This window comes from Mixophyes fleayi, chromosome 3 (genome assembly GCF_038048845.1).
Source record: "Mixophyes fleayi isolate aMixFle1 chromosome 3, aMixFle1.hap1, whole genome shotgun sequence".
NCBI lineage: Eukaryota > Metazoa > Chordata > Amphibia > Anura > Limnodynastidae > Mixophyes > Mixophyes fleayi.
The window spans coordinates 125,416,481-125,432,814 of NC_134404.1; the positions used below are offsets into that span (position 1 = coordinate 125,416,481).

The 16,334-nt window shown below is 38.5% G+C and overlaps 1 protein-coding gene across 6 annotated transcripts in view; it reads right to left on the minus strand.

Moving 5' to 3' along the window:
• TP63 (tumor protein p63) overlaps positions 1-16,334 on the minus strand; it is a 56,423-nt gene that overhangs the window by 16,235 nt on the left and 23,854 nt on the right. For 3 of the 6 annotated variants that reach the window (XM_075202301.1, XM_075202305.1, XM_075202308.1), the window contains exons 3-9: positions 7,664-7,850; positions 7,422-7,537; positions 7,020-7,129; positions 6,724-6,860; positions 6,299-6,381; positions 5,351-5,475; positions 4,428-4,601 (exon numbers count right to left, since the gene is read on the minus strand). In XM_075202301.1, the coding sequence (XP_075058402.1) occupies positions 4,428-4,601; positions 5,351-5,475; positions 6,299-6,381; positions 6,724-6,860; positions 7,020-7,129; positions 7,422-7,537; positions 7,664-7,850 (932 nt within the window). The remainder of the gene's footprint in view (positions 1-4,427; positions 4,602-5,350; positions 5,476-6,298; positions 6,382-6,723; positions 6,861-7,019; positions 7,130-7,421; positions 7,538-7,663; positions 7,851-16,334) is intronic. The other 3 variants (XM_075202302.1, XM_075202304.1, XM_075202303.1) reach the window with 3 other exon arrangements.

Below are 16,334 nucleotides of genomic sequence, written 5' to 3' on the forward strand. Positions count from 1 at the left end.
ATGCTTCCTCTACTTCTCTATCTTGATATGTCTCCAGTAACAAAAACATCCTAATGCCTGCAGTTTAAATTATCAGTGAGTCAACCATAATATTACACAAAGCAGCCATTTGTGAAGCTGAACGTTTGGGACACTGCTCTATATACTGTATTATTTTTGTGTTTTTGATTTTGGCATCGTCTGGTCATCATTTTCTAGACTGAGATGTGTGGTAATGTATTTATTATTGCTATGCAACTAAATGCAAGCCATTGTTCCCTGTTATCAGCCATATCAGTCAGTGAGGCTAATTCAGTGTTCTTTAACAAAACATTGAATTTTTTTTACCAAACAATGTGTACAGGTTAAAAAAGTGTCCCTTGCAGCAGCTATATCTCTCTTCAGTTCTAATAACCGCTGAACGTGTGTATATATATATATATATATATATATATACACACACACACACACACACCGATCAGCCACAACATTAAAACCACTGTCAAGTGAAGTGAATAACATTGATTATCTCATTACAGATAATTAACTGTCAAGCTGTGGGATGTATTAGGCAGCAAGTGAACATTCAGTTCTTAAAGTTGATGTACATATATCTATCTATCTATCTATATACACATCTGTCTGTCTGTCTGTCTCTCTTTATATATATATATATATATATATATATATATATATATATATATATATATATATATATTACTCAATGGTATTGATAGGCATTTTGTATAAGGCATCTTGAATTTTATGTTTAATGACCCTTTAAGTAAAGTTCATCTCTCTGATACTGGATGGTAATCCGTCTCAATAATCTGCAATTGTCTAAAGGCAACTGATCTCTATCAGACACATACATGTATGTATGAAAACTACAACACATTGTAAAGCTTGCTGATAAAGGAGCAAAACATCAACATTGTAATGGTGCAATGAGTGAGGCAGATATTGGTAACTTTGTGGGAGAGCTGTAATTTGAGCAGTCACACTGTGATCACAGAGGTGTGGGGGTTAGTGGGAAAAAACAAAGGAAACACATTAAAAGAAATCCGACATGCAATATGGAAGACTTGAAAGAGGGTGAGAGAAAAATATATCCACTGCAATGACAACCTTGAAATGACTGTCAACATTTCTGTAGATCATACACAGTCGGACCACAATGACTCACAATGACTCCAGGCTTTTATACATTTTCTGTTTTAGAGATGATTTTGTTTTAATTTTAGAACATCTACATTTTCGAAGTCTCTACAGCCTAGAGATTGTGGGTGGAACAACTATATTAGTTCAATTTAACACATGCTTTTTATCTCACAAATATATGGTTTGTAGCCAGTCACTGCTACAAACCTGTCTATAGATAAACTCTGCTTAGGTGTTCCCAACCAATAGTAAAGCAAAGACAAAGGGCTAGATTTACTAAGCTGCAGGTTTGAAAAAGTGGGGATGTTGCCTATAGCAACCAATCAGATTCTAGCTGTCATTTTGTAGAATGTACTAAATAAATGAAAGCTAAAATCTGATTGGTTGCTATAGGCAACATCCCCACTTTTTCAAACCCGCAGCTTAGTAAATCTAGCCCAAAATGTGCATGTTTGTGGCTATTGTACTTCACAGCTGAATCACAAATTATAATCCTTTATTTGTAACATATGTTAAAGGAGCCTCAAATATTCATTTGAGTTTGAGTAACAGTAAAAACAATACAAACAACTTTATTTCCCTAAAGTTTTAATATTGCTTCTATTATGTACAATGTATCAAATAAACATTTTAAACCATCTCTCTGAACTAGAGTGGACAGGTGTTTTAGCAAAATGAGGCAAGTTTTGGTAACTGAACTGCATGTTCTATAGACCAGTGAGTGAAGGCTGGAGCAGACAGTACGGTTCTGTCTCACAGCAGCCCTATATTGTTATATTGATATATTGTTAATTACTATTAATGCAATCATTTTATTGGCAATGTGCTTACATTAAAAAAACCCTCAAGATACTATGAACAGTACTGTAGCTAGTTTGTATAATAAGCTGGTGGTTTGTTAAGTATGGATAGCATAGGCACTGAGGACTAGTGAACCTCAAGTGTTTTGCTTTGGAGGGAGAGAGGAATGAGGCAGAGTAGCTGTAGGTATTGTTCACGCACATTGTTTGAGCAAATGTGAAGTATACTATTTTTGGCATACTTTGGCGTGATCGTGGTATGTCCTAAAAGGGCCACGTATGTGAAAGATATTGCACGGTTATTGATAATATATAGAGTGACAACCAGGGCCGGATTAAGGGTATGGAGGCCCCTGGGCTAAGGGCGCCTCCATTCCCCCGTGAGGCCCTCAATGTGAGCCACCCGCCGCCCCCCCGTACTCAGTGAGGGCCCCCCCCAAGCGCTTACCTGTCACTGTAGTCCTCCGTCCCCGGCGCGCTGTAAGCTCCTTACTGAGGAGATCTCGCCAGAGTTCACTCGCGAGATCTCCTCAGTAAGCAGATTACTGAGCGCCGGGGACGGAGGACTACAGTGACAGTGCTCAGCAGCATTGATCGGGCTGGGGGCGCCCCCGCCCCTGGACCGATCAATAATGCTGCTGAGGACTTTGAAGGGCCCCCTGGATGCCCGAGGCCCCTGGGCTATAGCCCAGTTAGACCTCGGGTTAATCCGGCCCTGGTGACAACCATAACAACAGCTTTCATAGTTGTTTATACAAGTATTCAAATAAGTGTTATATAGAAGCAACTGTGGAGTTTCTTGAACCTGTAAAGGCATGAGGCAAAGAAAGCCGAAGTGACTAGTATTTGCCTTAATAATTTCCATTAGTGGTAGGTTACTATTATATATAAATGGATTGTTGAGTTTGTAATGTATTGTAATCAGGGCCGGAATAAGAGACTGAAGGTCCCCGGGCTAAAGGTACTGTGAGGCCCCCAGAGCTTACCTCCTTCCGCTGCGTGCAGTAAGCTCTTTACTGAGGAGATCTAGTGAGAGTAAGAGTATGATTCAAAGTCTCACTCTCACAAGATCTCCTCAGTAAGAATATTACTTTGCGCCGTGGAAGCACTACAGTGACAGCAGGCAGCTAACAGCATAACATTTGCTGTTAGCTGCCTGCCATTTTTCAGCTGACAGTCGGAGCAGGGGGCAGGGACGCCCCCAACCCGAGGAATTCCAGTGGGCCCCCCAGATGCCCAAGGTCCCTGGGCTGTAGCCCAGTTAGACCTCGGGTTAATCCAGCACTGATTGTAATGTAAGAACTCAATATTATTAAACTATTTACAGGAGACATACAAATGAATATTGCTTATGTATTATAAAAGACAACACAATCTTAACAGTTGGGTTAAGGAAATTTCCTAGAATAAAACTGAAAATGAAGTACAGAGGGCAGGCTTATTTGCACAGCTTGTTGCTCTGTGACAGAAGATTAATTAAATGATAGCACAAAGTAAAAAATCTAAATATTTTTGGTTTAATGTGCTGAAAAATGCTCAATATTGGTCTATGAGCTTCTCCAAAAACAAACAAATAAACCTTATATTAGTGTTGAAAGTAACAAACTAAACTGCAATACATCCCTCTACTTTGATCATAGATCCTCCCCACCATAGAACCCATCAATGTGGGGGTTTTAGCACAGCTAGAATTTAAAAAAGTCCAATATGACAGATTTTAGTTTTTTTTTCAAATCTGCTATGTAACAGGAGAAACATTTTCTATCTGAAAGAAAACCCACAGTACGTATCACTCTTTTCAATACTCTAGTACTGTCCAACAGACTTGCAGTCACCAAATAGAACATTTCTGTTCCATGTTGCCAAATAATACCAGATTTTTACCATTTCTAAGCAATTTATATAGATGGTGATATTTGGTTAGTATGTACTAGCAGAAACTAGCAGAAACAAAATCACTAAGATAGCAAATACGCAGGGGGGTATATTTACTAAACTGCGGGTTTGAAAAAGTGGAGCTGTTGCCTATAGCAACCAAACAGATTCTAGCTGTCATTTTGTAGAATGTACTAAATAAATGATAACTAGGAATCTGATTGGTTGCTATAGGCAACTTCTTCACTTTTTCAAACCCGCAGTTTAGTAAATATACCCCCAGCAAATAAAAACTCTAAAGATTTCTGGGACAAAATCAAAACAATGCATCAATAGAAGGGGTAACTAATTTATGTTGATTAATTACAGTCCAAATAGATATGTTAAACGTCAATATAATGAACAGATATATAGCTGTATTCAGTGTAAATTGAGACAATAATAATGGAATATGCTGTTTCTACATAGTCTCATCCTTATAGTAGACTACCGATGCATCCTTGTTTCCTATTATACATTGTATCCCCCCAGAAATCACTTGGATTACATGTACCTGAATACAACTCTGAATTAAGCTCTAAAAAGGGATAAAAGTTGTTAGTGAAATAGTACCGTTCATTTAGGTAATTTTCATCTCTGACATCTTGTTCTATTGGAGAATGCTTTAGATTGTGTTCCATGTAGTTGGGGCTGTTCTGCATTCTTTTTTGCCATTGGTGAATGGAGAAGGTGTCACTCCTCCCTGTATTGCGGGGGCCAGGCAGGTTGCTCTGTAGGCTTCTGTCCCTGAGCAATTTAATGTCATGTATTAAATGCTTTAAAGCCAAGTTGATGAAAACCAAATCTATCCCAGGACGCTCAGATATTTTATTACATCAAATTGCACGACTAACTATAGCCTGTGACCAAGGGCGTAACTACCATAGGTGCAGGGGGTACAGCTGTTATGGGGCCCACAGCTGAGGGGCCCGCCTTCCCTGTTAAAGCCCCATATGTATGTGAGTCTTTCACCATTAGGTTTTACATGGGGGCCCATACAAAATGTTTGCTATGGGGCCCACAAATGTTTAGTTACGCCCCTGCCTGTTACAGCAAGCAATCCCTAGATGTAGCCAGAGTTCTTGCAAATCATAGACACAAAAAGAAACACATTTTGGTGCTTTTACTTATACATGCAATTTGGAACAATATGTCTGGCTACATCAGCTTTTTTTATTAAGCCACTACAACAAGTAAATACCCCATGCAGTACAGCACGCCAGCCCCATGATTTCTATTATTAACATGCCCGTACAACTTAAAATAGCAACACAAAACAATTTACTGTACATATCCCAGTGCTAAGCCTTTGTTCACTAACATATAGTAAAACAACACATGATAAAATCAATGATTCCAAAATAACCTAAAATAACAGATAATAAAAATAGGGGTGCAGTCATCTTAAATGCAGATCAAAGCATGCGAGCCAGACACACAAGCTGGTGAATTTTGGGAATTTACATGTGGAAACTCTATCTCCTACATATGCTTACTGTTTCTGAAGTAAATGCTGCTGCTGTTGACGGTAGGTCTCAATAGTGTGCTGGGGAAGGTACTGCATGAGCTCCAGAGACTCTTTGATCTTTAATAACGTTTCATAAATCTCTCTGCCTTTTACCTACAGCCAACATAAAGAAAGAAACTGAAAATGGTGAAAAAACAATATTACTGCCTCAAATGTATAAGTGTGATATATATCTAAAATTACTTTTCATTTTGATATTCACTTTAACATATTAAAGTGGGGGGAGTTCACATTGTTTATGTGTTTATATTACTGTATTTTTACAGGTGTACTAGGGTTTGATGGGATGCACACCAGCAAAAAATACTGAATTAACTATTAAAATTGTACTAGCCTACAACTGCCACCCCAGAGGAGTCTGGGAAGAGCCCTAGAACTTTCGGCACAGGGCTGTTTTCTTCTAAGGGGATGAAGGGGAGGGGGATGGAGTTGTTCAGGCATATATCCCTTTGGGAATTCAGCCTGTGCTGACCAGGCTAAGGCTGAGTGACACTAATACAGGGGACCCCATGCTGTTGTGTTTCTTGTTATAGTGTCACCAACCCAGTATGTCATAGCCTAATGCAGGTAACAGGATTTTGCTGGGCTACAAAGTATCTACCAGCACTAGGCAATGACAGCATTAGGCAACTGGATGATGACTGTCATGTCTACCACATGACTGAATGCTTAAAGTTTATTATATATTTACAGCGCATGATATACTTTAAACGTATATTCATGTGGCAGACGCATTTAAGGTAATACCCTGAGTTCTACGTATCTTAAGACGTGCCACAATTTTGCGCATTTTGCGCCTACATCTTTTTATATAAAATGCATCCAACTCTACATGAGGTCATGTGACTTAAACATAGAGGTACATATATGTGTACAAGTAAGAGGGGAAATGTTATGAACATTGCTTGGGACTTACAGGTAGGTACAACACCTCATCATCTGGTGACCGTCGTTTTTTTATAGATGCCATCTGAATACCATGCGTGCTTTGCCGGAAAGCTGAACAAGACAAAACATAACGTACGTTACATTTATTTATGTTATTATGCTATATGTCCTGTGCAGTGAGCTGTATGTTGCAAAATGGCTTTATGGGCCAGACAATTACTGGTCACTGCCAACCAGTAGCAAAGACACATTTTCATAGGTGGATTTCAAAATGTAAACATTTTTTTAGTGACAGCAACATCATACAATGCCACAATAAATATAATTAATCTGTCCTGTTTAGAACAAATGATTTATTTGCTAGTTTATGTTTTCAGTATTGTTCCCAATGAGCCTGTTGGTCACAGACTGAAAACACCAATTGCTGCTACAATCTATACAGAATTAACTTACATTGCTTCATACCTTCCCCATTCTTTGTGCTGTCTGTAACTTGCTGTTTTCGGATACTGTCCTCATCTGCCTTACGATCTCTGCCAGGGCAAGCACAGATACGTGCCTCAAAGCATCTCCGTCCAAGCACTTGACCGCTGTGACAATTGAAGAAGAAAAATTGCACATTTAAAAGCACTGTGGTATATAGTGAAACAATTTATACTTACAATATATATCGTAACATTCTAAGTCTTGAAAAAAAGAGTTTGAAAAATAAAATTGGTAACAAATAAATGTTGGTACTCGGTACTCACTCTCTTGTTTCCAAAGTGACGATGATCAAGATTGGCCGGCGGTTCATTCCTCCGACACAACTGCTGTTGCACATAAAATTGTACAATATTGTTGTGAACTCTGTGCCAACCTATGAATGGTTTTGAAAAGAAAATCAGGCTCAGAATCATGTGCTGAGAATCATGTGCTGACTTAAAGCATTGGATTATACACTATGGCATATATTTACAATGCGACGGTTCCGTAGAACCCCCAATTCCCGGTGTCTTTAATAAAATGGCTGTTTGAAGATAATGCCTTCAAAGCGCTGGGAATCGGAGGTTATACAGAACCGCCACATAGTGAATATACCCCTTTGTGTAACTAATACAGTTCAACATTTCAAGGACCACAAAAGCTTGTCTAAGAAAAGTAATACGCACCTGAGGAGGCTCATAGGGCACCAGAACACTTTGTCTCCCGGTGATTGGATCTTCCACGTATTGTGCATGGCTATTTCCCTCCACTCTTATGAGATGACTGGGTGGTGCAATCTGTCCTATAGATCAAAAACACAACGCAGAGTAAGAAGGATTTCTATAATCTTTCCTTAAGTATGGATCTTAAACAGACTCATAAGAATCTATAAAACACAGTTTAATCGCATGACATCATTTGATCGTACCCTCATTAAATTCTCGGCTAAGCTCGTGGTTTGGACAGCGCTTTACAACTTCTGTGACATGCTCAGCCTTTTTGTAGACCGGCATTGCTCGTATAACTGCTCCTTGTGGTGGTGGAGTCATCACTTTGATCTGAATTGGACATGTTTTGGCAATCTGGCAGTAGAGCTTCTTGAGATCAGTAGAATACTGGAAGGCAAGCACACCAAAATCTACCATTAAACTCAGTAATTTTCTCAAAAAACACTTGCTAAAAGATATGAAGAGAACAAAGAAATCATATACAGGCCTCAAATATGAAGTATCTTTGTCATTACAACAGTGACTGCCAATTCTCCCTGGTACGCTGCCTACAGTAGGTGTGACAGCACGCCATCCCAAAACATGTTCTGTTCTCATACATCAGATTCAATTGCATCTCCTAATTTACCATATCCCTGAGATCACAAGATTATCAACTGGATTAACACAATTTCCAATTTTGTAATCCCAAAACAAACAGATGAACAACGGTAAATATGTATTGTTATGTAACCAGGTGTTGGTAGGGTGCAGCAGTAACAGGATTACATTTAAGGATTAACACAAGAGAATATATTATTATTGACTCCTACTACCCTAGGTTAAAACAACAATGGGTCAAACGGTATTTTTCATGTTGAAAATGTTAAAAGAGTAGCTCCAGCCTTCCACTATAGTTTACACAAACCTTTCATCCCCAAACTAGTAGAGAGATGAAGGTCTCTTCCTTGTTACTGTGTTATTCCACCCTGCTTGTTGTATACTACAAGCTGATGCAAATTGTCATGTCAACTGCCTTGGTCACTGGCTCAGGCAGATTATTTAAAAAATTAGCCAAGCACTAATACCTGAAGCAGTGATGATGGGGAGGAAAGTCCCTCTGTAGTAGTGGGATGTTCTCCACTGAGGCCACCATGGCACATGGGATTGTAGATAATACAAATATGGGGTAGATTTTCCCTTTAGGTCTCACAATGGCCCGAAACTAAACTACATGCAGACAGTAGGATATTATTTCCTGCTAAGTGTTATGTTCTTCAGCACAGCAATCACAGCTGCAGTTAAAGGTAATGTAGAATGTGCTGGAAGACATTGTGCAATATGACTTTGTGCCCTCAGGCAAAGGATTAAAACACAATAGTTTCAAATAGCCTGCAGATACAGCAAATGATGCCAAAAGATAATTTTTTTTATTGCAAGTTGTAGTTGCGAAAGACCTTCTACTTAGCGTCTATTCGTATATGTTTCTGAGAAAAACGGGATGCATTCAACAATTGAAGTTAAAGTAAACATACTATATCCATGATCTGCGGCTGTCTAAATCCCTGTTTCTAAAGATACATAAGCCTTGTTTCACAAAGTCTGTAATGCTAGTTCTTTTAACGAACACACAATCTCACTATGATAACAAATAAACACTTGTATCTTTAAATGAAGCAATATATCATATGTAAGAATAATATTAAACATGAAAATACAACTTGTCATGTGACCTCTTCCACATAACGCAGAGAGGTTACGTTTTCACAGCAATCCAATCAGGGAAGGAGGAGAAGAGCTGTAGTGTGCTCTCCCTTCATCCTCTGCACGGAATCCAGCATCTGAGTGTGAGGTGTGACAGGTAAGTAAGGGGCATGTGAGAGGTTGAAAGGCATGTACGGAAATCTGAGGGCATTTGGGGAGATTTGTTGGAATGTGTGGAGGTTTGATGGATATATAAGGTGCCTTTGTGGTGTCCGATGACATGCCCTATCTATAGATATTTTTTCTCTCTTAGGCTCCGACTGGTTGGCCACCCCTGTACTACAATGTCATTTCTTGAACATTAATTATCTGCCATGAGGCTTATATAATGTGGCTGGTTCCTTTTTCTATATGCTGAAAATGAATATTTTGTAATGCCACATTATTTGTCTATTTGTATATGTCTAATGTAAAGAGACCAGAAATAAATAATATATATGTGTATATATATATATAATTTATGTTTATAGAGAGAGAGAGAGAGAGATTGCAGTAACATATATTGCCTCTAAGTTTGCAACTTATTAACAGTGACCTAGCACATGCAATATACCTACTCTGAAATATGTTTGCATATAGTATTCACTTGTAGATGATTTCCTGAATATGCAGTAATAGGCCGCAGTGATGCCAGTAGTGATCTGGTTGTAGAGAACAAGCACTGAATGATCCATGTCTCGTTCAGTTTAGCTACCCACATGGGGTTAGACCGAACAGTGATTCAGTCTTTAAACTTTTGGGCTGATGGGTAGGATTGCTGTGTATAGTCAGCATTACACAGAGCAGCTAGGAGACAGGAAGGAAAGAACTTTTCTTTTAAGTGCAGGTGTGTGTGGGGTGGTTGTAAACTTTTGCCCCGAGGGGCACACATGACTAAGTGACCCGTAGTTAAGCAGCACCACTTCCCATGTTTATAATAACATGCAATTATTGAAAAATATGCAGAGGTAAAAAACGGTGATATACCAAAAGCCATGTCCCCCAGCAAAATAATATTGGTTATTCTGCAGAAGCCTTGAGGAGAAATGCTGATAAGGGTGACACATAAGTAACATACAGAGGCGAGGTACTACTGAGATCAGCTGCAGCACTGTAAAAGTAAGAGATGTCTGGGGAACTTTCACCCTCTTGTCCCACTTACCAGACCACTCAAGCATGCTGGGGTGAGATTCACCTCACTTTCTATTTGCAATATCCAAACGGGTTTGAAAGTCCATGTTTATTTCACCTTTAACTGCCGCGCTCTTAAAGAATTCACTTTAAACAACCTCTGAATACCAATATCATCTCCCAACCAATTACTTTGTATGCACTATAAAATAAGAACAAACAGCGGAAAAAAATATAGCCTAAGGAAGTATGTCTTGCAAGTGATATCCAGTATTCCTATTGCTGCAATGCTGGATCAAATTACTTGGCTTGCAATTTCCATTCAGCTCCTTGTTTTCAGGTTCACCTGCAATGTCATGTTTAAATAAGCAGTCTTCAGGTAGGCAAATCAGGAGAAGAACAGCAGCTTCGGGTACATTAATAATAACATGTTTTAAAAGAACATTCCAGTGAATATGACTCTACCCTGCACCACCTGCCTCCTGAATTACATTGTCTTGGCATCTTAATGTGAAGCTTTATTACAAAGTGCATGGATGCCAGCTACCAACACCAGACACCTGTCTGTTTTCTCAAACAGCTCAACTTTTTGCCATACCTTTCCTGTCCCTGTTACCGTGGGTAATCTAAGATAAATAAACCATGTCAGGAATTTAAAGAGGGTCTCTGAAGTTAAGGTTTTATTTATATAGGGACAATATGAGTAGAATAGCTTATTCCTTAGGTAGCTATATCACCCACAAAATAAAAGCAGGTTATGCAAATTTTGTGAGTTCATTTTATGGGAACAGATTTACTCAAGATCTGTGTTATATGCCCTTATTTCATTTGGTATTCCTGCCCATGAAATGTAGTCCAAACACTTAAAGTACATACAGATATAAGCCCCGCTGTCAATGAATACAAAAGAGGAAACTTAAATTGGAAATTAGACTATGTAGATATCCCCTTTTTCACTCCCATGTTTCCTTAAATTACTCAATGTTCAAGTACATTCTTTTCTGATTCATAAAGATTAGGCTAGTGTGTCACTAATCCTATGACAAAGGGTTCATCAACACTGACACACAAATGGAGGCTGAAACATTGGGTGGGGTCCATGTAGGAGACTGAGGATGACAGTTTATGGTTATAAAGTAAAAATGTTCTCTAGCAGCATCCATGTGCATATTAATAATCTCCATCTTGGGAATCATCTTCAGGACAGACGCCTTGCCCTGCAGTCAAAAGGCACATGCATATTATTTACAATGCTACCACTTAATTAATTTATAAGTAATATGTAGATCTTGCTCACTCATTTTTCCAATATGCACTGAAAGTATAACATAGCTCGCAACCATTAAAATGCCCAATGTGAGACGCTTAATGTTTGTTATCAAAAACATACATTTGCAAACATTCAAAAGGCACACACGTTTTTCTTCATGGCTTTGGAGAGTTAGCAATAAGCATGATTGATAGTATACATGAATGAGCCAGACACTCCTGAACCAATTAAGTTTACCTATAGAGTTCTACCCAGAACAAGAAAGTAGACACTTTGGTGTGCCAGGAAGTCCTGCAGAAGGACTACTCTTTGACGTGAGGTTGGGAGAAAAGTTATCGGCTTCAGAACAGCAGATATTTCATATTTGGCTCAAAAATAGAATACTTAAAACATAATAACTTAATTATGAAGTACAAAGTAAATATTCTTAAATGTCATTTAAAAACTTTTAGTCTAGTCATTGTACAAATTAAAAAAACAAACTTTTTTTCCTTCATTTTCTCAATTTAAGGTCTTGAAGCTGAAATCATATTTTATGTTCATGTATTCAGTGGAGGAAAATAATGTAATCCGAAATCATCCTGAAATGGTCAATAAGGTTGAACAAGCCTGCAATGTGGATGGAGAGGTGTCTATTCAATGTAACTGCAGTCTAGCACTCTAGCTCATAGGCTGCCTCCTGCCACCTGTCAGTCAAGCTAGATTAATTACCTGGGCGGCCAGTGCTGGGAGCGGCACATTCCAACCTGGTCGCACCCAGAGGTGTTGACATCAGACAGGTGATGTCCCCCCTCCTAAAATGCTTGTAAGACTGAAGACTGGCCCCACCCTGCAATGTCCCACTCACTATATGGCCCCTCCAGGCAGAATATGAGAGCAGTACATCACTATGCAGTATCTGGTAAACACTCCCTTAATTCAGACGTGATTAAGCTAAGGGAAGAAAGAACTATAACCCCAGGCACAGTTTGAGAAAAAATCTGTAAGTGCTGTTGTCTACACTGCACATATTTTATCTTAAGGGAATCCACATGAATAAATGGTGCCGAAAGCTAGGCATACTTTTACATAATTGCAGGACTCATACCATTAAGTGCAAGGTTTGTATACTCTTAAATGCTTTAGTTTTGCAAAAGCTGTTTACAGTTTTAAAACATATCATCTTATGATACAAAATACTATACCAAACCAATGTAGCAAAAAGCACAGTGGTTGAAAGTATGTTATTTGCTTATAAAGTATAGTTATTTTATAATTATGTGTCTTTTGTGTATTTCTAACATAGTTGTTTAGAACATATAGTTTAATGTAGAAATCTTGCTTTCCTGTAAAAATGCTTGATCTTTTGATTGTGTAAAATCACTCTATAGCTGCACAGAATGAATGTAGTTGTGTCACATATACTGTAGTTCTGTGATACGTCCAAGATTCTAAGTGCTAGTTGGAGGGAGGGATGAGGCTGTCGTGTGCCTGTAATTGCAGCACCTCCCACCTGGCTGACTGCCCTGGGGGCTTTGCCTCACCCTGAGGTTTTGGGCCACGTTCCAGCCACGCTGCCCCAGTATAAATGAAAAGAAAGGATAATAATAAAAACCCGATAACTACCTCTAGTCAAACATAGTTCAGTTTACATAGAAATTAAAAGGAAAAAGATTTGAGGGAGGGAACTTCATACCTCAGCTTCTCTGGCATGTATGCCTCCAGGCTACATATATGGACAGAGATGAGGAAAAAGAAAAGAATTGTTTGAAAAAGCAAAGCATTCAGTCCATTAAGCAGGAGGAATGCGTGTCTCCCAAGAAGCCAACAAGCATCCCACTCCCTAAATATAATACAGGGGGCTATGCTTGTCACATCACTGCCAACCAACTAAATAAACATAGACAAGGTACAATTGAAAAGGAATAAGCTCTCTGGAGACACTTAGATATCACATGAAAATACAGACAATGATAATTCTGTATGATACTATATGTTCCCTTGGATTGTTATGCTTCATACACACAGGGGTTGAAAAGCAATGCCAGTTAAAAGTGTATAGACGACCTTCTACTTTGTAACAGAGCATTAAAATTGTCTTCTCACAATCTCCCTGCAGCACAGTGTAATAAGTACTTAATGAGCGCTCCCATAGAACTCCATTATGTTGTGCAAAGCGTTTGAATTTTTGACATGAAGCAAACACTTTTCAGAATGTACGTGTACATGTACATTTTGTGCCCAGCTTACAGTATATTTGTGTTATAAGTCCCTTTAGTGCTCTTTACCAATGCACACTGAACACAAAATAAGTGACTTCCTAGAAATGATGGTCTAATATCATCACTGTATCCTTAATGGATGCTTACATTGTGTATGTAATAATAGGCTATAGCTAAACCTGCATTTGCTTATCATGTATTTTTATGTATTTTGTATGTATGGTTAGAAATACAGTATAAAATAAAACTTGTGAGCAAAGAAATATCCAATATGGTTACACAGAATTTCTTACAGTGAAAGAAACTTAAACTGTTTTATTTCCTTCCATTTGAAGGGTATCTGTAAGGTGTGGTAAAAGCATGGGTGTGTCTAGCACATATAATGGTTCTGCTACAGGCATATGTGTACCAGTAATCTAGAAGCTGTACAATTATGTGGAAAGCAGCAATTGCTAAGTGTGAAGGTAATTAGTACTTTCTAGTGTTGTGGAAAACTAAGGATTCAGAAAATATTTTAAAGTGAATTAGCCAGCTACATATAATGGAGGCAGCCATTTTGTGGCGTAAACCAATGCTCATGAGAATGCCCCTCACTAGCATCCAGTGACATCTCTGAGACATAAATCACTCAGGAATGTTGGTTCAGCCCACAATAGCTGCCACCACTGGTCAATAGGTGTACTTTAATCCTTCCATCTATAACATACACCACAATCACGAATGAGTTCCCTCCATACTGTTATTAATACACTGATACAACTCAATGAAAAGTCAGATATTTTTTAAATAGAATTACGCAGACCAATATGGTTTGAGGTTAGATAGAACAGGTGTGTAATTACTAACATACAATTATCCAAAGGAGAAAAATAAAAGTAAATATATACATATAATTAAGTCAGTATAAGTCCTATATAACATCAAGGCAGACTACACTGTCTGCTTGCACTGCACAGTTCATGGGTCTTGAGTACTACACCAACATCATATTATAAACATATAAACATCATATTAAAGCTAAACCTAATGGCAATAAAGCAGAACTAATAGTCTCCCATAGGTCCCATATCAACAGGATATCTGTAAAATATTCTCCTAGTACCTCAATAATAGTTCTTTCAACGTACATGCTTGCAAATAAGGTGGAGTTTAAAGCAAAACTGATTAAACATCTAACCATAATTTATATATTATGCTTACAACAAAGTAAAACTCAACTCTATTTTGCCCAATAATAATAATAAACAGGTACATCCTGAAAATACACACATATTAAATACATTTGCAAACAAATCCTGTCTTTCAATTATTCAATATTCATGAGTGATTACAGGTCAGTTTTAATTTTTCTCCTTTGTAGCCTTAGTTATTACTCTACTACTGTATTACTGCATATCAAATTAGTCTTAGGACCATTGCCTTTAACAGTATTACGTGGTCATGTAACATTACCCCCATAGGCCTGTGTCATAATGTGTAATTTTCTCACAGCTATTAAATCACAGACAGCAATTTTCCAGCCCAATACTATCAAATAGAGTAGTATAAAAATGAGTGATTAGGACGTAAGGCTTTCACGCTAACAGAGTAGCATTTTGACACAGGTATAAAATCATTTGGAGACAATGCTGCACTGATGATTACATTGTAAACTATATAGGGCATATCACACCATGCAGAAGCGGAAATAGCAAGCTGTGGGCCCCGGTGCAGGGAGGCGGGGAGGAGGGATCTGGGGCCCCGACCCTCTGCATCTGGCATGCAGCGGGCCCCATTATCTCCATGGGCCCCGGTACACTGCACCTGCTGCACCAATGGTAGTTCCGCCACTGACACCATGAGATTAAGCTGCTTAAATCTCGCACTCTATAGGTCAGTTTTATTCAAGCAGAGATGTCTAAGCAGTGTGAATTTAGAAAAACATTGATTGTACTCTGCAATGTAACCTTGTGAGGATCTGTTGGTAACATTTCTAATAGCATCCAGTTGTATGTTAATATACATTATTGTAGTGGCTGTGAGGCTATCCTTCATTTTATGTAGATAAAATACAAATGGGAAAGAGGCATAAAAAGATAATTGGGGTAAGGAATAAGAGATATATAACTGTAAAGATGACATATTGTAACTAGCTATAGGCTTGATAGATCCCTGAAGCGGGGTGTGGTGGAGAATTCCATCATTTTGGCCCCGCCGCAAAGGTGGAAATTTGTCACAGGGGGCAGGGCCAAAATGACACGATTCGCCATGAATCACGTCATTGAGCCCCATCGGGGACAGGATGCGGAAGACTTGCCTGTTCTCCTGGGAGTCTGGGAAACATATTCGCAATTCAGGAGTCTTCTGAACATTCCGGGAGAGTAGACAAGTATGTTATGTGTACATTTATATCCCAAGGTCATTTAAATAAATGTATGGATGCAATACTTAGTTAAAAGTACTAACATAATTTTACATCTGCAGAGTTGTGTATCTACCATACGACTCAATGAATTCATGGACTTATTATGCCTATGGGTAATCTCTTGTTGGTGATGTGTCTTAGGC